Source organism: Aythya fuligula, chromosome 11, assembly GCF_009819795.1.
Source record: "Aythya fuligula isolate bAytFul2 chromosome 11, bAytFul2.pri, whole genome shotgun sequence".
Classification (NCBI taxonomy): Eukaryota; Metazoa; Chordata; class Aves; order Anseriformes; family Anatidae; genus Aythya; species Aythya fuligula.
Genome location: NC_045569.1, coordinates 21777000 through 21803445, shown reverse-complemented (window position 1 = coordinate 21803445; position 26446 = coordinate 21777000). Strand labels below are relative to the sequence as shown.

The window sequence follows — 26446 nt, the reverse complement described above, 5'->3', positions numbered from 1 at the left end:
TTTGCAAACACTAATAAAGCAAGGTATGCTCCAAACAACAAGGACCACATATGCGAAATGCTTCTCAAAGTCACGCCATCTTGAAGTTGCTACAGTCTGCTTCAGCACTTCCTTGACCTGAAAGAGTTAATCACACCTAGGAAGAAGAGGCAGGAGTGTGAACACAAATGCTGTTTAACACTTTCACTAGGATTTCTCTTCCCCGTCAATAGTCTTACCAGGTTTTATATGGGACTGTATACCGAATCTTACTAGAAGTACACATTTATCCTCCCTCATCTCCCTCATACCTGAGAGGCTTTGAGGAGTGACTGTCTTCCATTCTGTCTGTACACTGCCCAGCGCTAGAAGTTCCTGGTCATCGCTGTCTACAGTATAACCGTTCAATACTCTTGCAATATAAATTACTTTTTCTTCATAGGTCAAAACTTCAATCAAAAGATAGAATTTCAAAATCCTCCTGGATGCGATCCTGTGCTATGTGCTCTAGGTGTCCCTGCTTGGTAGGGGGTTGGACACTGTGTACTCTCCAGGGTTCCCTTCGAACCTCAACCATTCTGTGATTACCATGTGAGATATAGACATACAGTACTTAATATATTCATTCCATTGTGCCCAACCTTTTAAGTCATCCAAAGACAAAGAGACTACACTGAGTCATTAATGTTAAAAATGCACACGTGTGTAAATCCAAAATCTAACCAGGACTGGCAGTCAAAGACTGTAAGTAGTTACCTATATGGAGAAGCTGAAAGGTCATGGCCTCTGGCCTCATCCTCTCGCCGAACTTCACAGACACGACTGAACACAGATGATGCTTTCTGGGAGCTAGCAACGCAGATTAAAAAAAAAAAGGCATTAGGGATTGTGAAAATACAGCATAACGAGTTTTCTAGCCCCCTGGGAAAACAACTACTGGCATTAAACATTCAAATTGAGTTTGCTGATGTAGGCAACAAGAAAATGAGTGTGATGGTCAGACACTCAAAGGTCAAGAAATTACCCACAATTATATAAGCACTTCTATTATTTCTGCAGACACTCTCACAGCCAAGAGCAATCTAGCAATTCCAGAAAACGTAGGGTGAAGAACTACAGCACCATCAGGAGTTTCACCATCACTATTTCTTGCAGCCACTGGGGAACACCATTAGACCATTTATTGCTTATTTAAAATCTTCATGACAGAGCAAAATTATGGGAAAAGACTTGTAAAGCAGACTCTGAGAGATCAAGTTCAACCTGCACCTACAAAGGCAACCCAACATCAACCAGTGAGGACTGATGACCATTCATCCTCAGCACTGAGGCATAATTACCATCCAGCACCTAATTCTGCGACAAGAGGTACTAAGTTTATTTCAAAGTTTTCTCACTGCTTCAAACCCTTATACTTCACTCAGACCACTATAGATAGTGTCTTCTCACTCAGATTCTTATTAGTACTTACAAATCATACAGTCTAAAAGACACAACCAAGCAACCCTAGGCGATGTGGGAATACAGTACATGATAACAAGCCTGTTTCCAAAACTATTTTTCTTACATGTGTGGTAAGACAGATACATACAGATTAAAAGATCAAGGAAGAAAACTTATATTTTGGTCAACGCGTTAAACTGTGATCTCAATCCGTCAGTGACTTTGTTATGTTTCTATCAGCCTCATATCAAACAGAATTTTCTTTCAGAACTCCTCAGAGCTGAGACTATTTGCAGAAAATTGCACAATAACAAAGAAAACCACGTTTGAAATTTCAGAGGTTGATAGTGCAGACCTGCATTCTGGACTGCACAAGACATGAATTTCTGCTCTGACTATAATCAAAAGGAGGTAAAATGCTGATGTTAGTAGGAAAGCACAAAGCCTACAGCAAAACAGCAGGTAGGAAACCTGCTGTTTTGGACCCACCTCGCATCCACATCTACTCACTTAAAACCTGATGCAAGAACTAAAGAGTTGATGCTGTTGCTACCTTTAAAAGAGCTCCCTACTTCTATGTCTCATTTTAACTGTTATTCCCCCTTCCACTGGTAATGAGCAGAAAAAGGATCTAACCAGACCTCTGTGTTGACTCTGCACAGCAACAAGCCCAGTTACCTGGCAGCAGCAGCAGATCCATTTTTCCTGTCACTGGCTGTAGGCTCTGAAACAAGAGGGAAGGGAAGGACAATTTCAGTGTCACAGTCTCTCCTGTCCTTCTAAGCACCCCACACCCAGTGAGCTGAGAGGTTGAGTAATGTCAGACAAAGAGTCCTCAGGCCTCCCCACCCAACTTACCATCACAGCCCCGAGCCTATATACATGTACATATGCAAGTTTTAGGCTATTTGACTGAATGTCACTGTTCTGATTAAAATGCTATCAAACTTGTTCATTCAGATCATACTTTCAGTATCTTTTCATTCCTTAACATAACCAAACTCTTTTTCTGTCTTGTGATTACATGTCTCACAGAGCACCCACAAACAATTGCAATGTACATTGCAAATGCACATCACAATTTTCAGTCTGCTGGAAATATCTTTCCCCCACAACAGAGGCCTCTCTTCTCACTGCCCAAGAAGAAAAACTGCAAGATTTCAGAGACCATCTCAGGGAATGCCATGGAGAGATTCTAAGTCAGGGTGTTGAAGTCTAGTACAAACTGTATGTTCCAAGGTTTCAGTCTCTTACTTTCCAAGCAGAACCGCAGGGATTCCTCACTCCCATCATTCACAGGGGTAACAAGGTTCATTTGCAGAGAGAGTTTTGCATCAGCCTCAGGAACTACATGAGAATCTCCTTTTTCACACACTTCTGACACATCTGTTGATACCACTGCACTTTCCATGGTGACATTGTTGGTCCCCATTGTACCCTCAGCTGTAACATCACTAGTTGCTATAGTGCTGTCTGGACAACTATCAGCCACTGAAAATAGGAAAACAAAGAAGTAAAAATGGAAATAGCCATTGTGGTTCCCACTGCTGTGGTTCAGGGCCCAGTTTGGTTTTGAAACTGCTTCACTGCATGCATTATTAGTGATAGCGCAGTAGTGGAAATTCCTCTCTGGTCATCCTAGAGTTCTGAGAGGATCAAAGTTTTTTAGCACAAGTATCATCCATAGCTTGTGATGAGAGCAGAATGATTTACTATTTACCAGAAATATGCAATTCCTTTTCTCCAACACATGCAAGCTGTTATTTTGTGAACCCAGCAGAGAAAGTCTTGCAAAACGACGAATGCTGGGAACAACCTTCTTTTAATTTAAGTGCTTTCACTACTCAAAGGGATCTTCTGCATTCGTTAATGGAGTTATATATGGGAATGCAATGAAGGAAGGTATGTTCCATACAACCCCATACTAAGGTAGCAAACATCTTCATTACAGACCGAGGAAAGAAAAAGAGGGATGAACCCTCCTCAAACAGCAGCAATGTTTTTTGCCAAGACAGGTTTGAGTTATCCTATGATCCTGCATCTAGAATAAAAAGTTCCAAACTGAAGAGAACCATTTGGGTCAAACTCACCAATTGGCGTGCTGTGTCTTCTAGGTCCCATTTTAAGCTGGCCAGTAAGAGGTGGTGTTATGCTGGTCAAGGGCTGAATGATATCACCCTCCTTTGGCAAAGTAAAATGAAATGGGGTTCCTAAAAGACAGGGAGAGCCAGGATTAGTGATTTCAGGAGTGTACTCCAGTCCACGTACAAAAAGCAAAAGTTCACTGCGGTGTGGAAATGAGGAAAAGCATAACCCTTGTGCTATCCTGTACAAAAACTTTCTGAACAGTTAGTGGACTCAGGGTTGCTGCTCTAACTGATCTTCCTCACTTTTCATGTGGAAAGTCTCTCTCGGTCGAAGTCTGGACTGTGGTCTACTTCGACGCAGTTGTCTCCAGAAGCTAGATGAAAGCGAGACTAAATATCCTCATGTGAAAAGGACTTCTGCAGAACGCAGGTTTTCTTGAAAAGTGCTCAGGATTTTGCACAGGGAACAGAAACAAAGCCAGAAACAAAAATGAAAGATAGGACACAACTGTATTGGCAGAGCTATGTGTTGCCTGAATTAATAACCTAACCTTGCACAGAATGGTGTATTATCATCATGGATAACAGAAGAGCAACTGACGTCATCTACCTGGACTTGTGCAAAGCATTTGACACTGTCCTGCATGACATTCTGGTCTCTAAATTGGAAATACGTCAATGTGATGGATGGACCACTTGGTGGGTAAGGAAATGGCTGGGTGGTTGCACTCAAATAATTCTGTTCAATGACTTGACATCCATGCGCAGACCAGCAATGAGCAGTGTCCCTCAGGCGTCGGTACCGGGACAGGTGCTCTTTAACATTTTTGTCGGCAACATGGACAGTGAGATCGAGTGCACCCTCAGCAAGTTTGCAGATGACACCAAGCTGAATGGTGCAGTCGACATACCGGAGGGAAGGGATGCCTTCCAGAGTGGCCTGGACAGGCTGGAAAGGCTGGAGAAGTGGGCTCACGTGAACCTGATGCAATTCAACAAGGCCAAGAGCAAGGTCCTACACCTGAGTTGGGGCAATCCCAAGCATAAATACAGGCTGGGTGGAGAACAGATTGAGAGCAGCCCTGAAGAGAAGGACTTGGGGCACTGGTTGATGAGAGACTCAACACAAGCTGGCAATGTGCACCTGCAGCCCAGAAAGCCAACTGTATCCTGGGCTGCATCAAAAGAAGTGTAGCAGGCTGAGGAAAGTGATTTTCACCCTCTGCTCCGCTCTTGTGAAACCTCATGTTTAGCTGTGGGGTCCCCAGCCTAAGAAAGACATAGACCTATTAGAATGGATCCAGAGGGCTGGAACACCTCCCCTGTGAAGACAGCTGAGAGAGCTGCGGTCGTTCAGCCTAGAGAAGAGAAAGCTGTAGGGAGACCTTATACCAGCCTTCCTGTACTTAAAGGTGGCCTGCAGGAAAGATGGGGAGGGACTTTTCATCAGGGTGTGTAGTGACAGGACAAGGGACAACAGTTTTAAACTAAAAAAGCATAGATTTAGATTAGACATTAGGAAGAAATTCTTCACTACGAGTGTGGTGAGGCACTGGAACACATTGCCCAGAGACACTGTGGATACCGCATCCCTGAAAGTGGATGTTGGAAAAGTGGAAAATTGGATGAGGCTCTGAGCAACCTGATCTAGTGGAAAGTGTCCCTGCCCATGGCAAGGGTTTAGAATTACATGAGCTTTAATGTCCTTTCCAACCCAAATCACCATATGATTCTAAATAGCTAGCCTTGGGTCAGCAGATATACCCCACTTGGACATAGTCCTGTGCAACCTGCTCAGGGTGATCTCAACTGAGCAGTGGGTTGGACCAGATGACCTGCAGAAGTCCCTTCCAACCACAACCGTTCTGTGATTCAGATAGCTACCTATGAGCTTGAATATATAGCAGCAGTCAATGAACAGTTAGACAATAACATCGGAAACTTGCCATCAGAGTAAACTTTTAAGGGAAATAACAGATATTGCAGTATTATAACCAGCTGACAGCTGCCACCAGAAGGACATTAATATGCAAGCATCAGTCTTTACAGATTACATGGAATTTTTAAATAAGATTAAAAGAATAACCATTTCCTCCCCCACATTATGGTCAAAATTGGTTTTCATCATCTTTAATCCTAACCTTCGTTTTCACAAAGCATTGCTCAAACAATGCAAATCACATTATAACTTCTAATTTTAATAGGCATGTATTAAAAAATAGCAAAACTAAACAGTATTGGAAATTTTCTAGTAAAGGTTTCAAGAGCTAGCACCAGATACTCACATACAATTTTTATTTATCGCAAGACATACTGTATCATTCTGCAGTTACACAAGATGCTCACATATAATATACACAACTGCCTTGGGGGAAATGATGCCATAAATACATGACAAAGACATAACCCACTCATGGGGGAAGGGGGAGGGAGAAAGAAAAAAAAAAAGATAGCCTGTAAAAAGTTATTTACTGTCCTTTTGGAAACTCATCTTCACCATCAGCCACTATACCACCACAGGTTTTGAAGATATGGTTCAGCAACTGCAATATCCTTAAGATCATCTTAGGGACTCCAGAGTGTTTTTGCAGTGGACAGGTATTTCACAGAACAATGATATTCATACTTTGTGGGTTCACTGCATATCAAAAGGCCAATTACCATTCCTCTCAAATGGCTTTTGAATGCCTAACCTGAAAAAATGCATAGTATGCCTGAAAGCTTAATTACTTTCACCTATCTGTACCAACCATTCAAACAATGAAAGGTTGTATTTCTCTAAAATCTTCTCCTATATCCTTAAGACCATCATCCTGTAACATTTGCTTTTATCTTTCAACATCAAAAGATCCAGTCTTTCTTTGGCTCACTTTGCCGCTCTCCAGTTTGCTAATGCTAAGGTATAAAAAATTTCAATTTCTTAGATAACTTTCACAGGGAGAGTTGGATGTTTTACAGCACAGTGCAAATAGCAACTACCAGCATAGCACAAAACTACACCCTTAGGAGACAATCGATTCTTCCAGCTGTGCATCAAGCTAAGCAAAGCAGATTTGTTATCCTCTTCTCTTGTAGATGAAAATTTAAGTCTCACTCCATTTTCTACATGTGGTGATGCCTCTTGCACACTATTACTGCATAGATAGCCAGCCTGAAGCTCAGGCCCCTCTGCTCTACTTCTTCTCCCTACCCATCACTTCTAAAAGGGATGTGGTGCATACTATGGCTCTCAGCCACATGAAGATGTGCACAGAAGACTATTAGTGGATGGCCATTTTGTCTTCTGTGCACACATCTACCCAATCGCTCTTACAGATCGTGCTACAGGATTATTTTCAAAAGAAGAAAGCAGAGAGGAAAGACCACTATGTGGAAGACCTAGGAACATTTTACTATCTAAGCAGCTAATAAAACTAGAGCAATTACTTATATTCAAACTGGTACAGTGTGGGGGAGGCAGGGCCAAAAATATCCACAACCAACACAAACCATGACTTACATTTAAGAACTTCCGCTTTCTCTTTCAAAAAGCCATCTCTTACCTCTGCTCTTAACTCACTCACTAGTGCTGCTAGACAGGACAGAAGCTTGATTACATTAGTGTTCTCTGTTGGTATGTTATACCTACCTGTGATACATCAAAAAGGACTAGATTAGCAAATAAGAAAGAACTGTATGTACTTCTAGAAGCCTTCCAGATCATCCCTTTTCTCCCCCTACTCTATCATATTCCATCCTATGAGTGTTTGGGTTTTTTTTGTAGAATAAATGAACAGTTCACTTAAGCTCATTCAAGGCAACTTCATAAACAGGAGGATGTGCCCCTACCCACCTCACCATTGGTTTCTACTCCTGCTTCTTGGACTCTTCAAGATCCTTCTAGTCTTCACCCAAAGTTTGTGCATACTAATGTATGCTTCATTATCTGAAGATTTGCCTCCTGTTGGAAATAACTGTTATGAGAACAAACCTGCTTAAAGAGAAGTCGGATGATGCTTTAAAGCTCTTCATACCTTAGTCAGTGTGATGGCAACAAAAAAAAAAAAAATTACGATGCATACTTTTCCATTGCAGCGCAGGAGTCTGAAGGCAGCAGGCAGAACATCTCAAAAGCCTCAACTCTCTCGGAACATAGAGCAATCCTACGTGATCTCAAGGGACATGGACCTGGCTAAGAGCAAAGTCAGGACCCTGAACTTTAGAAGAGTGTACTTCCACCTGTTCGAAGAATTAGTGGATGAGATCCCATGGGACAGTCTTTAGGGACAGAGGATCCAATCAGAGCTGGCAACTCTTTAAGGATATTTGCCTTAGAGCGCAAGAGCTCTCTATTCCCATACACAATAAATCAAGCAGGGAAGGTAGGAAACCAGCATGGTTGAACAAGAACCTTCTGGTCAAACCTAGGCAAAAGAAGGAAACGCACAGACGGTGGAAACAAGGCCATGTGCCCTGGGAAGAGTACAGAAATACTGTCTGGATGTACAGGGATGGGAAATGGATGGATGTCTGGATGGGGTCAGGAAAGCCAATGCACTGACAGAAGTAAACTTGGCAAGGGATGCAAAGAATAGCAAAAAGGGGTTCTACAGGTACATTGGACGCAAAAAAAAAAAAAAAAAAAAAAAAGAGTGTTGCCTCTGACAAATGAAGACAGTGAACTGGTAACAACAGATGTGGAGAAGGCTGAGATACTGAACAACTTTTTTGCCTCAGTCTTCACTAGCAGTCAGGCTTCCCATGTCCCTTGCGTCCCCAAACCTCTACGCGGGGGACAAGAGAGCAAAGTCCCTCCCACTGTAAGTAAAGACCAAATTCAGGACCTCCTGATGCAATATGAGTAAGTTCTGGGGAGAATAAGTGCTTTATATTTTTCAAGTGCTAAATAGTCAGGTACTGGAGCTGATATCATTGATAGTACAAGTCTTATATTGTCAGGGCAAGTAGCAAACACTGTGTGTCAGGTATCAAGTAATCATATGTAATTACCTGCTCCAAGCCAAGATCGCAGAACAGATCTTCCTGGAGGCAGTGTTAAGGCACACGCGAGACAAGGAGGTGATCTGAGACAGCCAGCACGGCGTCACCAAAGGCAAATCATGCCTGACTAATCCGGTGGCCCTCTACGATGGAGTGACTGCATCAGTTGACAAGGGAAGACCGACCGATGTCCTCTACCTGGACTTCTGTAAGGCTTTTGACACAGTCCCACACGACATCCTAATCTATAAATTGGAAAGATATGGATTTGAAGGGTGGACCATCCGTCGGATAAGGAATTGGCTCGATGGCCATACCTAGGGAGTAGTGGTCAATGGTTCTATGGCCAGGTGGAGGCTGGTGACGAGCAGTATCCCTCAGGGGTCTGTCTTGGGACTGGTGCTTTTCGAGATCTTCATCAAGGACATGACGATAGGATCAAGTGCACCCTCAACGAGTTTGCAGATGACACCAAGCGGAGTGGTGCAGTTGGTACGACAGAAAGAAGAAATGCCATCCAAAGGGATCTGGCCAGGCTGGAGAAGCGGGCCCACCACGTGAACCGCGTGAGGTTCAGCATGTCAAGCGCAACGTGCTGCACCCGGGTCGGGGCAACCCCAGACAGGAGTATGGACTCGGAGAACTGTTTGAGCAGCTCTGCAGGGTTGACCTGGGGGTTCTGGAGGACGGAAGGCTCGATGTGAGCCAGCAGTGTGTGCTTGCAGCCCCGAAGGCCAACTGTGTCCTGGGCTGCATCAAGAAAGGTGTGATCAGCAGGTCGAGGGAGGTGGCTGTCCTCCTCTGCTCTGCCCTCGTGAGGCCCCACCTGGAATCCTGTGCCCAGGTTTGGGGACCCCAGCACAAGAAAGATGGGGACCTGTTAGAGCGAGTCCAGAGGAGGGCCGCAAAGATGATGAGAGAGCTGCAGCACCTCTCCTGTGAAGAAGGGCTGAGGGAGCTGGGGCTGTTCAGCCTGCAGAAGAGAAGGCTCAGGGGAGACTTCACTGCGGCCTTTCAGTGCTTAAAGGGGTCTTATTAAAAAAAAAAAAAAAAAAAAAAAAAAAAAAAAAAGATGGAGGGGGACTCGTTACTCAGGTACATAACAACAGGATAAGGGGGAACGGTCTTAAACTAAAAGAGGATAGGTTTAGATCAGACATTAGCAGGAAATTCTTTGCTGTAAGGGTAGTGAGGGCACTGGAACAAGTTGCCCAGAGAGGCTGTGGATGCCCCATCCCTGAAAGTGTTCAAGGCCAGGCTGGATGGGGCCTTGGCCAACCTGACCTAGTGGGTAGCATCCTTGCCTATGGCAGGGAGGTTGGAACTAGATGATCTTTAATGTTCCTTCCAACCCAAGCTGTTCTATGATTCTATGACAACTCTACTATTTAGTGTAATATAAATATGCAAGATACAACCACAAGCATTAATTTTCAAGTTAATTTTCTCCAAACATGGCTCATTTTACACCTCTCTTCGGAATGTAAATCAAGCTAAATGTGATGTTTTTAAGTTGTATTTAGATTTATCTAAGAAAAGATGTGTTAAGTATGATATGCAAGAGAAATATTACCTCAAGCTAAAAGAAGTTTTATTCATGCTCTCTTGAAAAAGAAGCTGGGGATTGTGAACTCAATGAAACCCCATACAGAAGTGGAATATAACGTTCAGCTTCAGTATATAATTATAGCTATTCATCTTTATCATCATTCCAGCAGTGTCCTGCCAAACAGTTTATTTAATAGAACCAATACTCTTGTCAAATTCGAAGACCTATACTGTTCTCTTGACCATGCCACATCATCTTCAGAGATATCCAGTCCCAGCATAGCAAATGCCCCATGCTAGTTAACATTAAAGTCTTTTTTTTTTTTTAATTCAATTTTAAAAAATGTATTTTCTTCTACACAAAAAGTTATTTTCCTTCTTTCAGTTAGAGGAAATTAACAACACAGTATCTAAAACATCATCACTCACCTTCATGTTAAATAATATTTGATCTCCTCTGTATCTTTACACTTCCCTAATATCTAAAATGGCTTAATAGAAAGGAAATAGGTTTTACTATACTGATATCAAGTACCTTCATTCTTGCCATATACAGGATTCTACACAAATTGAAGTTATCAGATTTTTAAGGTTTCAGAATTAGGGGTCATCAAATGAAACTAATACCTGGTGAAATAAAGACAGTTGGGGTATTATTTTTTTAAAACTCAGAATATAATTTAAGATGTCAATCCTCCTATTGCAAGAACCTTTGATGCCTAGAACTTTAAAGAGATTAAAAAAACACAGTGAGAATTTTCATGGAGGGAGAGAAGAACACCTATTCAAGAAAAAAAAAGTTCCTAAACCGTACATTTTTGAGTGATGAAACAGAGGCTTCTGGAGAAGTATCTCCCCACTACATTTTTGCTCTTATATTCATCCATATGCATCTGCCATTCAATATTGGGGAAAATACAGGGGGAAATTGTATACCAAAGTAGACTGATTCTCTTCTGACTGGTTAATTCCTCAGTTCACAGAGAACATGATTTTCAGTCTTTAGTTTAGTACTATTACATGGGCACAATGAGCTTACTGCAAGCCCCTAAATGGGAAGGACCAAAGAAGGGAAAAAAAAAAAAAAGAAAAAAAACACAATAGAACATCCATACCATTAAATGGCAACAAAATAATCTAACAAAGAGGCTGGTATTATTGGTCCACAGAATATCTAAAACCCTGGAAATGCAGATTTTGTGCAGAGCCTCCAAAGTCTGATACTGATTGCACACAGGAACAAGCTCCTCAGGGAGGCAGTCACTGCACCAAGCCTGTCTGAATTTAAGAAGTGTTTGGACTGTGCACTTAGTCACATGGTCTGAACTTTTGGGCAGACCTGTGCGGTGCCAGGAGTTGGACTTGATGATCCTTACGGGTCCCTTCCAACTCGGGATATTCTATGATTCTGTATTTTTTTCCCCTAATTTGAAAAAATGAATCATGATTAAATCAGACCACTTTTAAACAATAGTGAAAGCTTTCCCTAAATCTCACTGAAGTGGCAGCCCCCAAACTTTGTACAAGAATTTGTGGAATTCAGATGTACCCCAGCAACATATCCTAAATCTGAAACTGATGACACTGCTGTCTCAGTTGACAAAACAAATGCTACCAAATTGCCTCCAGCATGCCATTTGCTTAGTGCTTGGTTCCCCATGCAAACAAAGACCTTAAGTCAGAAAACGCATGAAATCATTGCATTTCTGGTCAACTGAAACGCTCTTCTTTCTTGCTCAGCAACAGCCAGAATTTTGTTATAACATTCTGAAAGAAACTGTTTGTCGCTAGTTATGGGATGTTAAAGAAAGCAAAACCAAAAAAACACTTAAACGCTTCATTGGTAAAACCGCATTCAGAAGAATGGGTGCAAAAGTTACATCAGTTAAACTAGTATGATAGCTGGCATACTAAACAGTGCTCAAAAATACAGACTGATTCATATGAGTTCATTATTGAGAAAGTAGAGTTTTTAAATCTAAGCAAAGAGATCAGAACCCCCTAAAGCAAGGGAATTTTTGTATGACTAAACATATACTTAGCTCAAAATAAAGCAATCATGGTAGAAGTGTTTCTCAGATGTCAGTGATATTAAAAAGCTATGGCCACAAGGCTCCATGTGGCTTGAAAGTAATTTAAGCTTTATTTTGCTTTAAAATAGGTCAACAGATATTAATAGTAAAGTCCAGCTTGAAAAATGCTACTGTCCTTTGCTGGAAATCTCTCCAAAACTGATGACACACATAAGCATTCAAATCTCTCTTCTCTACCGCACTGTAATCTAACTTCTACAGATATGAATATTTACCTGTCATTTGTAATTTACAACGCAAAATACCTTCATCCTATTTTTGAGTATCTCAAGTTTTTGTTGCCAGACAGTTCCATACTATTAAACAGCTTTTTGGGGGGTATTTTCCAAACTTGTCAGAAAATTTGGTATTAAAAGCACACAAGTATTACACTCAATCCCTTTTCATCCAAATCTCCATCTAGCACTTCAAAGTCATCTCACCTACGTCTGCTCAGACATAAAGAAGAAAGCTCTTCATCTTGTTCCTTTCTGAAATCTGCCATTCTGACCTTTCCGAACAGGATCATATGTTCCAGAAGTCAGCACGGTTCAAGGTCACAAGAACTGAAGAAAAGGGGAGGGAAGCATATAAGAATGCACTCAAAAAGCTATCAGGAAGAAACAGCCAAAGCTGTCATAAATGGCAGGATCAGTTCATAAGTGGAAAAAGTAAACAAGTAGTTCAGAAAATAGCAAAAAATATTGGACTAGTGAGACTGATCAGAGAAGTTTTGAAGAAATATACAGGTCTTGATAAAAAACAAACCGTAAGTTGGCAGAGGACATAAGTGAGATATCCCCCACTGACAAAGAATAGATCTCTCGGTGACAAAGAATAGAAAATTGCTCAGACCAGTTATCAGCTCTGAGTCCATAAAGGGAAAAATAAGACTGAACATTAGGAAATATGTTTGAGCTGTATATCTTACACTAATTTCTCAAAATAAAAACAAGAAAACATTGAACAAAGCTCTGAAGAACAGACTATAGGACAATACTACAATACCACAACCTTCAAGTGCTAGGAGTGATTCAAATCTAGTCCATGGTTGTATAGGTTCCATAAAACAAGATCATAGACTGGTCAATCTGAATCTACCAGGTGGTTCATAAACATCTTCCCTGTTGAACATCTCATTTAATTTAAATAGCACTCCGCAATTATATTAATCTTCTACTGTACTATAATTGAATGACTTAGATAATTCAGAGCAAAAACTACCCAAATCACTGTAGAGACTTAAGTAAACATAAACTAACATACTGGTCTGCTCAGATGTAAAGACAATCACCTATTGAGAGCTAATGTTTCCACACACTCAGCTTTTAGTCACCAACTTCAGGAGACAGGAAGTTACCTACTGCCATCACAAGATGGGGAAAACTCTCTCCTCTCCTTCTCTCTGATCCTGCAGTTTATAATGAAAAGTTACATCACAAAAATGTGTATGACTTAATACCAACTAAAACACTGTCTTCTATTATTTTCTCATTTGAGGAGAACAGAACTGCTTTAAAACAGAGCCAACGAAGAGGCAGAATCTCCACAAAACTCAGGTACAGCGTTCCAGATTCCTTAACTACACAACAGCAAGTTAAAGAGGTTTCAACACTGAAATGAAACCACGGTAACATTATAAAGAGTTCATGGCTCTATTCAGACAAACACTTTAAGGCAGCATTGTTGGGGTTGCTCCCTTTCATTGTTTCCAGACACTTATTTCCCATCCTTGACCAGCACCAGCAGTTATGCAGAGCTGCATGGCAAAACATGAAAAAAAAAAAAAAAAAGGCAAAAACAAACAAACAAACAAAAAACACTTTTCAATCTGTTGTTGGTTAAGCTTCAGACAGAACTGTTCCTTATTCTATCTCACTTCAAAAAATCTTGTCCCAGATTTAAAAAAAAAAAAAGGGGGGGGGGGAGGTGGGGATACACAAGGATACGTGCAAAATAGGTTAAACTTCTGTCAGTTTTTACTTTGCTTCATGACAATGCCTACTGAAGAGCAGCTTATGTGAAAGTAAAAAGCATTCATCTTTAAATTATTCAAGATAGATTTGCTATATTAATGTCTCGCTTAAAGCTGCTCTGTATGTCTCCACAAAGAAAATCCTCCCCTGAGAATGAAAGGAGAAAATAAATAAATAAACAAACAAACAGTAAGGACACCTAAAAGGGAAGTATAGACTACCACAGACCCTTTTCCTTTCAAGGACACTACCATTGTTGCTTCAGGAAAAAAAAAAAAAAAAAAAAAAAGTGTTACAGAAATCCATCAGCATTGCCAAGGTCAGAACATTCCAAGTTTTCAAAGTTGCTCAGAGTTTCTACCATAAAACAGGAAGGGGGTGTTAGGAGTATGAATTACTTTTCATCACTGTTGCCTGCAGCAGTGCTGCAATGGTGAAAAAGGGAACAGCACCTTACACACGTTAACAGTAACTTTCACTGCTGCTCTGAAGATAGGCTGTTCAACATCCATTCAGAACCAGCGCTTCCCAAAAACTCTGAGGACTGTACACAGCCCCCTTGACATTATTCAAAGTATACACACCTACAAACTACTAACCTAAATTCACTTACCATTGGAAGGACTGGGAGACTTAGCAGCTACCCTCTCCTGTGGCTGCATCTTCTCTTCTTGCTCCAGATTCCTTGTCATAGCAGTATCCTCTGTACTCTTCTGTATACAATTCTCCTGCTGAGCCACAAGCATGTCAACCCCTTTCTCCTGCAGTGGTGTGTGATTCTCCATTTTCATTGCCTGGTCTAATTCTGAACCATCTGGGTGGCTTTTCACACACAATACCACTTCTGATGGAATGTCAGTCTTTAATCTAGGAAACAAATTGTTATGCTGTTCCATTAACTCCCCTACAGAAGGCTTAGATAAAACTTTACTGAGTTTTGGCATGTTTTCTGAAGTAGCTTTAGAGGACAGTTTATCCATGTTCTTTGCCTCTCCAATGCCAGAAGTACAGTCTTGTAAAGTTTCTTTTACACAGCATTCTGGTCCAACCTTTCCTAATTCTTCGGTATGACCAGACAATTTTTTGCTATTTTTACCAGAGCCACCAGCAAAATCCACTTCCATGTCTTCATGACTCTGTACTTCCCTTTCAAGGATAAACCTCTGAGAAAGGGCTATGTTAACAAGAGACTCATCTTTGTTTATTTGTTTCTCTTCTACTTGCAGCTTTTCTTCTTGTTCTTCACATTGAGTCTCAGGAACTGCCTCAGGTTCAGAACTCTCTTCCAATGGATAACCCTGAGACCGTGCTTCTCTGCCCTGAGTACAGGACAAAATCTCAGGCTGACCAGACTGATGTTCAGCAGCTTGACTTCCAGAAATACACCCATGATCCTGATGAGCTGTAAGGGCTAGTGACTCATTTCCTGCTTCACCTGCACTAACTAACTGCATTACAGGCTTTCCTGCAGTTTTTATACCCTCTTTTTTTGCTTTTTCACAGTTCTCAGAGAGGGCTTGATGGCCTGCATCCAGTCTCAGTTTTGTGTTGTCATTCTCCACAGCACAAAGGCTCAAGTCTGAGGCCTTGCATTCAGGAACCTTCTGTACCCATAAAGTTTCACTATCTTGGCTAGTTTTCAGAGAGCCTGAACTGACTTCTGCTTTTGTAGACTCGCTACATTCACTTACAGAAAGGATCAGACTACAGGACTCAGAAGGCTGTGGCACAGAGTCCCCCATAGGCACCTTTGACAAAACATCTGTGGTTCCAGAGAGGTTTCCTGGTAAGCACGAACAGGTCAAAGCAACAGTTTTTTCTTCTCCTTCATGTCTCTTCTCTGGGCTCTGAGTTGGAACAAAAATATCCTAAAATGAAAAAATTGGCATTCTGAACATCAGGTTATCCCAAATTGGGCTGTTTATTATTTCCAAAAGATGATGCTAGATTACAGAGCAGAGCAAGCTCAGAACAAACCTATGGATTAAAACAAGTTTTGTTTGGTTGGTTGTTTTTTTTTATCCATTTAAATAAGTGTTAACTGCCACATTCTTGCTACAAGAAATCATCATCATTCATTGCTTTTCAGTACCTCTGCCAGTCAGACATGATCCTTGGCTCACCTTTCCTACTACCAAATCATGAAGTACAGGGCAAGTATGGCAAATCAGTAGCTGTTCTCAGTCAGACAAACAAGGGTTCTGGAAAGATTCTCTGTAATAGTTATATTAGCATGAAGACCACTTTCATATAAGGAAAAAACTCTGCCTCAACTACTGAAGTCTACTTCAACCTGTATTTTCTGCCTTAATTTAATTAAATTTGTTATATTGAGCTATAAAGCCACCAAGTGTCTGTTAAATCCCTTTGAACAATATTAACTTCCAGAATCAAAAAGCAAACAACAGATGGTAAGAATAAGCAACTTAAAAGAAATTTGCGCTAAGCGAGATCAAGCCTTGTTCAAGCCTTCTCCGTGACAAATAACGATTAAATCTATCTTTGTAGAAGTCTAGTTTCTGATGCAGTTTGAGATGCAGAATGCCTGGTTCAGCATGAGAAAGTAGAAGCCTTTCAAAGAAAGGAAGAAAAAAAAAAAAGCACAAGGAAAGTTTTTAGTGTAGAATAAAAGACAAAAAATCTACATTCAGTAACTCTCTATGCCCTCTTAAGCTGTTCTATATTTTCTCTGCAGGATAAACTGCCACACATATAGAGAAATATCATCAACATATAACCGTGACTGGTAGGAACAGAGAAGCTCATGACAATCAGTTTAGTAGGGGAGCCCCACACAGAAGCACAGAGGTTCGCTCAAAAATGCATTTTCTGCAATACCCCCACAAAAAAAAAGTCGGGATAGATATTTACATGAACCCTCACATGAGAGAACTCTGGTTGTGATGGTATAGGTAAAGATCCAGGAAAGAAGGCTGGGGCACTCTGGGATACTGGAGTTGAAGCCTGTGGGAGGACAGACGGTCCTGGTGGGATACATGGGATAGCTATCTCCACTAGCGCCTCTCCCCTCTGCTGCTCCTGCATCAGCACCTCTCCCTGCTGCTCCTCCTGCATCAGCTCTCTTGCTTGTGATGGGATAGAGATATCCATCTGTTCATCTGGATTGAAAGAGCAGAAAATAAATTACTAGCAGATCTCTATGTTGTACCTACTTTCCAACATTCCATTAAGAGATTTTTATCTGCAGTGGTTTATGCAACTCTCTCATACTTCAATGGGTGAACCTGAAATCTTGGGGCGGGAGGGAGGAGTGGGGGTAAACAATAAATAAATAAACAAACAAACAAAATTAACACAATTATCTGTATCTTTAAATGAACAGGGTGAAGGGTTGGGGAGAGTTCATAACTATTTTGCTACCACAGGTCTACATTTCTACAATTAGAAATAAGTGTCTAAAATTTATACAAATTATTCTCTGAGGACATGTTTTTGGTTTTTGTTTTGCTATTTCTATTACAACGCAACCAAATTCAGACCCCACTAACTAAACATCTATTCTAAAGGTACTTCAGATTTTGCGCAGCAAATGAGATGGCAATCTTGCAGAAAGGAATGGCGATTTGTACTAGAAGTTCATGGATACGTTAACCCTGACAGCGAACGGGTACTTAGAGAAAATGTGCAAGAACCAAGGTATACAGAACAAGCTGTCTTTTGGTATGACCTTCTAGAATACATACATGTAACATATAAAAGCTTTTTAAAATATTGTATTAGCCATTTCACTTAGGGTAAGATGACTTTTATGACCCAGTTCTCTTTCCTACTGCCCTAACAGCATATATTTAAGCCATACCTACCTGTAGCAAAAGAATGGCTTGCCCCTAAGAAAGGAGGACAATGGCAAGAAGCACTCTCTTTTCCATATGAAGTTTTCCTCATCTTTCATGTGAAGGAAATTTTATCATGATAGCTATGCAGGAAATACTGACAGTATATTGGGATCTGAATTACAAATACAGATCTCCCTGCATCTGCCTCTTTCAGCATTCTCAAACCCACTTTACACTTTAAGTGTAATTTAAACAAGTTTTGAAAAGGCTAAAGGCTCAGACTAAACCACGAAGTACAGAAACAACCACAGGTGAGTATGCAGAAGACTTTACCTTTTGCTTGCTCCTGTTCAGTAGGACTGCTAGGGACAAGAGCACTGGATCCAAAGGCAACAGGAGATGGAACGACTAGGCCTGAAGAGCCACTGCAGAAAAAGGTAACATGGAAAAAGAACGTATATCACTAGAAAATTGATTAACTTCTCAAATGTAGATCCAGCTTGTCACATTAGGAGTCTTCTCACAAGAGCATGTCAGGTATTCTCTAGCAAAGTCTTGTTTGTTTGTTTGTTTAATTGTTTGAAAACAGAAATGCTGAGGTATTAACAGGCCAACTCCTGTTCTTACCCTTGCCGTCAGAGTGGATCCAAAGAGTGTTTATCAATATGGTGATAGGTGCTTTATATATATGTAAATATATAAAGACCTGAGAAATCATCATTGACCACACAGGCATCATTAGTTGATATCCCTGTTGACTGGAAGCTGGCAAATGCTGTCCCAGTTTTAAGAAGGGTGGTCCATTTAAGAAGGGCAAGAAAGAAGACCCTGGTAATCACAGGCCTGTCAGTCTCACTTCAGTGCCTGGTAAACCAATGGAAAAAATACTCTGGGAGTTATTGAAAAACACACGAAGGACAATGCACCCACTGGTCATGGCCAACATGGATTCACAAGGGCAAAGTCCTACTTAATTTATTTAATTTCCTTTTATGACAACATTACCCACCTCGTTGAGCAAGGGAAGGCACTTGATGTAATCCTTTTGGATTTCAGCAAAGCTAACAATATTGTTTCTCACAGAATCCTTCTGGACAAGAAACTCAAGCATACAGCTAGATAAATGCATAATACGATGGGTGAAAAAATCAGCTGACTGGTCAAGCTCAAATGGCTATAGTAAATGGAGTTACATCAGGCTGGCAGCCAGTCACTAGTGGGATTCTCCAGGGCTTCATTTTGGGGCCAGTTTTCTTTAATGTTTTTATAAACGATCTGGATGCAGGACTCAAAGGTATACTAAGTACATTTGCAGATGATATTAAATTAGGAGGAGCTATTGACTCCCCTGAGGGTAGAGAAGCCTTGCAGAGAGATCTTGACAAATTAGAGCCTAGACAATCACCAACCACATGAACTTCAACAAGAGCAGGTGCTGGATTCTGCACCTGGGATGGGCCAACCCTGGATATACATACTGACTGGAAGACAAGAGGCTGGAGAGCAGCCTCAGGGAAAGAGATCTGGGGGTTTTGGTTGATGGTAAGTTTAGAGTGACTCAATGGTGTGTCCTGGCAGCCAAAAGGACCAACAAGCCCAGCATTGCTAGCTGGTCGAGGAAATTGACTGTCTCGCCCTGCTCTGGTGCAACCTCAAGTACTGTGTGCAAGCTTGGGCGCCACAACATAAGGAGGTCATAAAACTATTAGACAGTGTCCAAAGGAGGGCAACAAAAAATGTGGTTGGTCTTGAGGGGAAGACATGAGGAGCAGCTGAGATCACTTGGTTTGCTCAGCTTAGAGAAGAAGATACTGAGGGGCAACCTCATTGCAGCCTACAACTTCCTCACAAAAGGATACAGAAGGGCAGCCAGGTGCTAATCTGCTCTCTCTGGTGACCAACAGTAAGACTTGAGGGAACAGCATGAAGCTGCACCAGGAGAGGTTCAGGTTGGGTATCAGGAAAAGGCTACTCAGAAAGAGAGGAACCTCACCACTAAGAGGTTGGTCAGGCACTGGAACAGGCTCCACAGGGAGGTGGTCACAGCACCAAGCCTGCCAGAGTTCAAGAGGCATTTGGACAACAATCTCAGACACAGGGTTTGATTTTTGGATGGTCCTGAGTGGAACCAGGAGTTAGACTCAATGATCTTTGTGAGTCCGTTTCAACTCAGGATATTCTATGATTCTATACTATAATTGAGGAAGACAAAGCACTTATTTGAGCTCTGGCTAGGAAATGATGATTAGAAAGTCACCTGACAACACAAACTTAATGAGAAATTGAGGAGACAAGACTCTGTCACTGCCTGCAACAGCACTAGTTAACATGTCAGCCATGGCCCGGTCATCTAACGCAGTTATTTTGAGAGCAACTCCTTGCTCTCCACATTGTACAGTATGAAAGAGATAATTACAGATAATTGCTACAGTGTATTCAGTCAACTTAGAGATAAATAATGCAGTAGCTAAGAAAGTACAAGTGTCAAGGGCATGGTTTTAAGATAGGAAAGACAAACATACACTGATAATGTGTGTGACGGGGAAACTGGAAAGTGAGGATCCTCCGGGGGAGGGGAAGTAGAGAGAAAGGAATAACCTTCAGGCTTCATTGTTGGTGGGCTGTGTGGGGAGGAAGCGTGAGAACACCACACTGAACATGAAGAAGAGAATTTTGGCAGGTGTTCTCAAAAGAACAATCAGCAATTTAGGTTCAAAGGTCACAGAGACCTTGCTAGAACACAAGCTGAACTGCTTTCTGCTTTGACAACTTCCACCTAAGACCATGCACATGCAAGAAGAGGGAGTAGACAACAGAGAAAGAGCCAGCACCAACTGTGAGACAGCAGAGCAGGGCAAAAAGTCAAAGGCAGAAGAACGTACATAATATCCACTATCATTAAAAAAAAAAAAAAGAAAAGTCATCACAACAGGGTAAGTCAAAGAAAGAATTACCAACAGATAGCTGGTGCTGGAATAGAGCTGATAACCCCAGCAGGAATCTTGTTGAGGCAAAACAGTTAAGCAAAGAGCTCTTTTCAAGAGTTGCCCCGGGGTTACAAGCTAGAAGCCGCAACTTCATTCTATATTCAGCTATACATACACCTTTATTCAGTGAACATAATCAAGGACACCACAGTAGCAAGATGTGAACACTCTCTCCTAGCTTACATGCTCTCCTAAGCGCTTCCACACAATTTCCTTATGCCACACACACATTCACAGTCGAAAGCGAAGATCTCAGAGTTCTAACAACAAAAATGCACTATCATTCACTAGACCAGAACTACGGTGATGACCTTTAAATAACAGAATTCATTCCTTTTGCGCATAATGCCCTCTCAAATACATCTTCTCTGTAAGATCTACTTATTAACCATAAAATTTTCTATCCTATAACTGACACTGTAATTTTTAACTATAGAACTACACGTTATAATCTGTAATACCTGTTCAAATCATGTGCACGGAAACTTGAGAACTCTATTTAACTACGTACCAGCTCCAAATTGCAAGGTACAAACACAAACAGGTGACATGGAATCCAAACTAGCTTAACTTGCTTTTGTTGCACAAATTAAGGTAAACAGATAGCATTAGCAGTCTTTGAATAAAAGAAAGCATGGTGGAAATGGTACAGAAGCTACTACAACATAGTTTTGTGTTTTTGGGGGTCTTTTTTTTTTTTTTTTTTTTTTTTGCTTACATGGAATGACTCTGCTGTACAAGAGATCCCTGTCCAGAGAGCTGCAGGAGGTGCAGACTGCGGGCAGGGGTGCATGCCAGAGAACTTCCCTCTTCCACCCTGGTTACAGGACAGCCATTCCCTGAAACAATTTTGAACAAAAGGAAGTAAGATTAGAAATCTGGCCATTAAACAAGTTGATCAGAAAGTTTTGATGAATGATGTACACCTTACTGTAAAGTCACAGCCTATCCTTGTCTGCCTTTTTCACACAAAGGTGGAGAAGGACAGCATGTAGAAGTCCAGCAAGTGAAATGTGATCATCATACAGTTCAGACGATAAAGGTAGTTTATAACTACAGAATAAATTTTTTTTCAGACCAAAATGTACATATCTTTGTACTTGGTAATTAAAAAAGAAAAATTCCCAATGGCTCCAAAATTACCCCCCCTCCTCCAAAGACATCACATTGACCAGAGATTCAATTTCCGTAAGCGGTTACTGAACCTTCCGGGTACAGGAGGTTCACACACGAAAACATACTAGCATAATCACAGTTGTACGCAAATTAAAGCTAAACAAAAACCACTAAGTGAGACTTAATTTAGTACGTGCTTTGTAGACTGTGACAAGCTTCCCTGTCAAAACTTTTATTTTCTAGACCTGTAACTATAAGCATTGCTAAGAACCCTACTACTTCTTCTCGAACCTTTTAATTATGGATACCAAAACCAGACCTAGACATCCTCATACCATGACAATACAGCGATGACCTCTTTCCTGATGCAATTTCATAATCTCTTCTCTTTCAGGAAATGAACACTAACCTAGGTGGCAAGTAAGATCGACTGAAAGCATGGTAACATTTTGGTTGCAGGGTACTGTCCTATCCCAAACAGGAACACCAATGATGCTAAATGATGCAAAGGAGTAAGGTGGAAACTACAAGAAGGATATTGAGTTGCTAGAGCATGTACAGAGAACAGCAACAAAGCTGGTGAAGGGACTAGAGAAAACAATGCTTATGAGTAACAACTGAAGGAACTAGCGTTGTTTAGCCTGGATAAAAGGAGGGATGAGCAGAGACCACAACACTCTACAACTAACTGAAAGGAGACTGTAGTGAAGTGTGCGTCAGTCTCTTCTATCAGGGAACAAGTGATCAGACATGAGGAAACGGCCTCAGGTTGCACCAGGGAGGTTTAGATTGGGTATTAGGAAGAATTTCTTCATAAAGAGTGATCGAGCCTTGGAATGGGCTGTCCAGGGAAGCGGTGGAGTTCTTGTCCCTGGAGGTACTTACAAGACATGTGGACATGACATTAAGGGACATGGTCTAGTGATGGGACTCAACAGGTGAGGTCGATGATCGGACTTGATGACCCTGAAGGCCTTTTCTATGTTTTGCCCAAGTTACGCAACGTAAGGAAGCCTACAACATTTGCCTACAGTATTTAACCACACTTTAGATTGTGTGTCACTACAAGGCATGAGCATCATTATTACCAGTTTCAGAAGATATTTTTATTATTATTACTTTTGTTCTTCAAGGGAGACGAGAAAGGAAAGGAAACATATTTAACAAGCAACTGTCACTGTTCTATCAAGAAGTGACATTTAGACACTGCTCCACAGTCCAGTGAAAGTTGTGGCCTTTCATTTCCAGTGTTCTCGATTTTATTTGAAATTATGTGAAAAGTACTCACAGCACTCCACACCCTAAATACTACACAACTGAAAATACCAAGCAGGAATGATTATGATGACCTCTGGGATGGACATTCTTGCTCTATTTGTCTATTGTTACCTGTTACATTATTCTCAGGAAACATCTCCTCCTGAGTTGACAAGATATCCAACTCCTCATGACAAATACCAGAGGATTTCTCACTTTTAAGTGGATCAGAGACGGGCATTTCTTTCGTGGTATCCTCTTCCCCTTCCTGCAGAGCTCTGGGAAAGTAGGACACAGTCACTGGCCTGAGAAACTCAACATATCAACTGCAAAACTGTAAAGTAAATTTACTGGAATAGATTAAAGCTATGCACTTCTATATACCAGTCAGAAAAGTGGAAAAAAAAAATCAGAAGTCAAAAAACACACACAAAACAACTTCTGGAATTTCAGCAAGAGAAATACAAAGAACAGGGACTGTTTTACCTTTCAAACTCCTCTGGCTGGCTCTCCAAAGCAGCATGCGTTTCTATGCCTGAGACAATTTGCCTGTCATGCACGTTCAGTTCTAGCAAGGTAAAGAAAAAAACAGAAGAACATTTGTCACTCAGAGGTCAACTGGACTAATACAGAGAACACGTGTAGCTCTCTAAGTTATGTATGTATATATAAAGACAAATTTTATATGAAAAAGATTTAGCATTGAACTATCAATAGAACAAAGAAAAGGATGGAATGAGGTTTCTGCCAGGCATGGAAGTCAGTATCTGATTGTCTGAATGTTTGTTCTAGAAATAAATTTGGAAAGACAGGTTCCAGAATCAGTGACAACATTTGGGAAGCAACAAGCAAACAAATAAACTAGCCCAAAGTAAAGACAAGACAAAATTCTATTCAACTAAGAACTGTGAACTCATTGTTGCACACTACCAATATGGTATTCAGAGAATCGTAACATCTATTAGTTTAAAAAAAAAAAAAAAAAAAAAAAAAAAGCTACAGAGCAACAAAAACACATCTAAGATCATTTTCACATACCATCTTTAGAATCACTCTTTGAAGGTCTGGAAGAAGATGGGATAGCAGCTCCAGAGCGAAACTGATGCCTAGCATCTTCTTCATTGGGCACAAAGTCACTCTCAAAGTCCTGGCTCTGTGAGAGCTCTAGAGCTCCAAAAGGCAGCTGTGACATGCCTGTATCTAACATCAAACATCCATAAGTAATATATGTACCAAAAAAAAAAAAAAAAAAAGCCATTTTTGCCATGGCAAAAGATACACTAAGATACTGCCAAAGCCCCAAATAAACTAACAGACTCTCAATTCAGCTGTACCAATTAAAACTATAGTAATAGTACAGGGACAGCGACCATTACATCTAAAGCCAGTGTTAACTAGCAAGGTCTTATACAATGCCATTGGGTACTACTGTATATTTGGATACCAGAAAACAATCCTGATAATATAGATTCTGTCCCTGAAAGTCCTTTGATGACAACCATTATGCCAGTTATCTCCTCTGCCATAAAACGGCTCCATCTCCTAGTGGTCACCACGCATATTCTAAGCCATCCCTTGTCTCCAAAATCCTTGGTAACGATGATATTAAGTCCTCACGGATTTTCAAGCTCCAAAGCATGCAGACCAGATGCCAATAGAAAAAGATAACAGTAAGATGCAATGGAAAAAGATGCCAATTTCTGACCAATTATTGCAGGCATGACTACCCTGGTGGGACAAGTGAGGGAACAGAACTGAAAGCTACACAGAAGATTGATCAGATTCACCACCCAGTGACCTGAGGCGGAGAAGATACCTTCTACACATGGCGAGGTAGGACAGTCCTCAACATCGCTTCCAGCTCTTTCTTCAGTCTTTACAGGGGCACTGCAACAGAAAGACCTACTCACCTCGGGGGTTCCCGCGGGCTGCCTTCCGACAGGCCGCTGCTGCTCCAAGGAGCTGCTTCACGGCGGCAACGAGCCCGGCGGCTCCCGAGCCCGCCGAGGAGCGCAGCCCGGCACGGAGGCAGGCCCCGCGCGGCTGCGGCGCCGGAGCCCCCGCGGACCCCGCTGCCGCCGCCCGTGCCGCAGGCCGCTCACGGCGCGCGGCCGCCATTTCGTCGGGCGAGAGCCCCGCGAGGGAGCGGCCGGCAGCCCGCGCACCTCGCCTCGCCTCGCCTCGCCCGGCGCCCACCTGCTCTCCCCGCCGGGCGGCGGCACCTTCCTCAGCGACGCGGGCTGCGCGGGCCGGCAGCGTCCGGGCGGGCAGGGCTCTCCATCGGCTCCGCAAGCACGGCGCGGCCCCGCGCCCCGCTCTCACCTGCGGGTCGCTCCCTGTCCGCCCCGCCGCCCGCGGGCGCCCGGCTGCCGGCAGGTCCGCGGACGATCTCCTGCAAGACAGGGGCACGCGTCGCGTCAGGGCCGGACCGGGCCGGGCCGGGCCGAACCGAGCCGGGCCGGGCCGGCCGCCGCTCACCAGCACGGGGCTCGGGCTCCTTCGGACCGGCAGCCGGCGGGCGAGCACGCCGAGGCAGGCCTGCTCCGCGTCCTCCTCCGGGCGCACGCTCTCGGGCTGCGAGTCCGCCACGATCAGGCAGGGCGTGCCTCGCTGCGAGAGGCCGGGGTCCGGCTGGCTGCCGCCGGGATCCATGCGGGCGCCGCGGAGCAGCAGCGCGCGGCGCAGCCCACCCGCCGCGGCCCTACGGCGCCCGCCCGCCGCCGCCCCGCGCCACGCTTCCCGCAGCCGCCATCTTGCAGCGCGCGGATTGGCGGCGCGCGACCCGGCCCGGCCCGCCCCGCGCCGCCGTTCCGAGGGAGGCGCCGTTACCAGGGAGACGGCGGCTGGGGCGCCGCGGGACGAGCGCAGCGGAGATGCCGCGGCCCCCGCGCCCTTCAGCGGGAGGCGCCGCGCACGCGGCCTCTCCGTGAGAACCGGGGAGAGGGGAGGGGCGGGGGCAGGACAGCCGGCCCGCCAGAGCCCCCCTGCCGAGCGCCCTTTGTCGTTACTGGCACGCGAAAGCCCGGAGCTCCTTCAGGTCCGGCACGGAACTGAACGCCGCTCATCCCGGACAGCCGTGATGCTGTTCTATGTAAAATTCTAGGCACCCGAGGGAAGTGAAATGCGATTCATTTTCCTGCGTTAATACCAACGGTTACTGGAGAAGCTTGGGCGCAAGTTAAGACCACGTGGTTGTCTTTCAGC

General features: G+C 42.8%; 1 protein-coding gene across 3 annotated transcripts in view; it reads right to left on the bottom strand.

The window, feature by feature from the left end:
- Nucleotides 1-25559, bottom strand: part of TP53BP1 (tumor protein p53 binding protein 1) — a 39808-nt gene extending 14249 nt beyond the window's left edge. The window contains exons 1-13 of one of the 3 annotated variants that reach the window (XM_032195175.1): nucleotides 25439-25559; nucleotides 25059-25129; nucleotides 24281-24442; nucleotides 23729-23810; nucleotides 23375-23520; nucleotides 21588-21708; nucleotides 18216-18307; nucleotides 16957-17204; nucleotides 14699-15953; nucleotides 3513-3632; nucleotides 2677-2913; nucleotides 2101-2146; nucleotides 736-828 (exon numbers count right to left, since the gene is read on the bottom strand). In XM_032195175.1, the coding sequence (XP_032051066.1) occupies nucleotides 736-828; nucleotides 2101-2146; nucleotides 2677-2913; nucleotides 3513-3632; nucleotides 14699-15953; nucleotides 16957-17204; nucleotides 18216-18307; nucleotides 21588-21708; nucleotides 23375-23520; nucleotides 23729-23810; nucleotides 24281-24434 (2594 nt within the window). In that variant the 5' untranslated portion in view covers nucleotides 24435-24442; nucleotides 25059-25129; nucleotides 25439-25559. Of the gene's footprint in view, nucleotides 1-735; nucleotides 829-2100; nucleotides 2147-2676; nucleotides 2914-3512; nucleotides 3633-14698; nucleotides 15954-16956; nucleotides 17205-18215; nucleotides 18308-21587; nucleotides 21709-23374; nucleotides 23521-23728; nucleotides 23811-24280; nucleotides 24443-25058; nucleotides 25130-25438 lie in introns of those variants that run through there. The other 2 variants (XM_032195172.1, XM_032195174.1) reach the window with 2 other exon arrangements.
- Nucleotides 25560-26446: the final 887 nt, after the last annotated feature.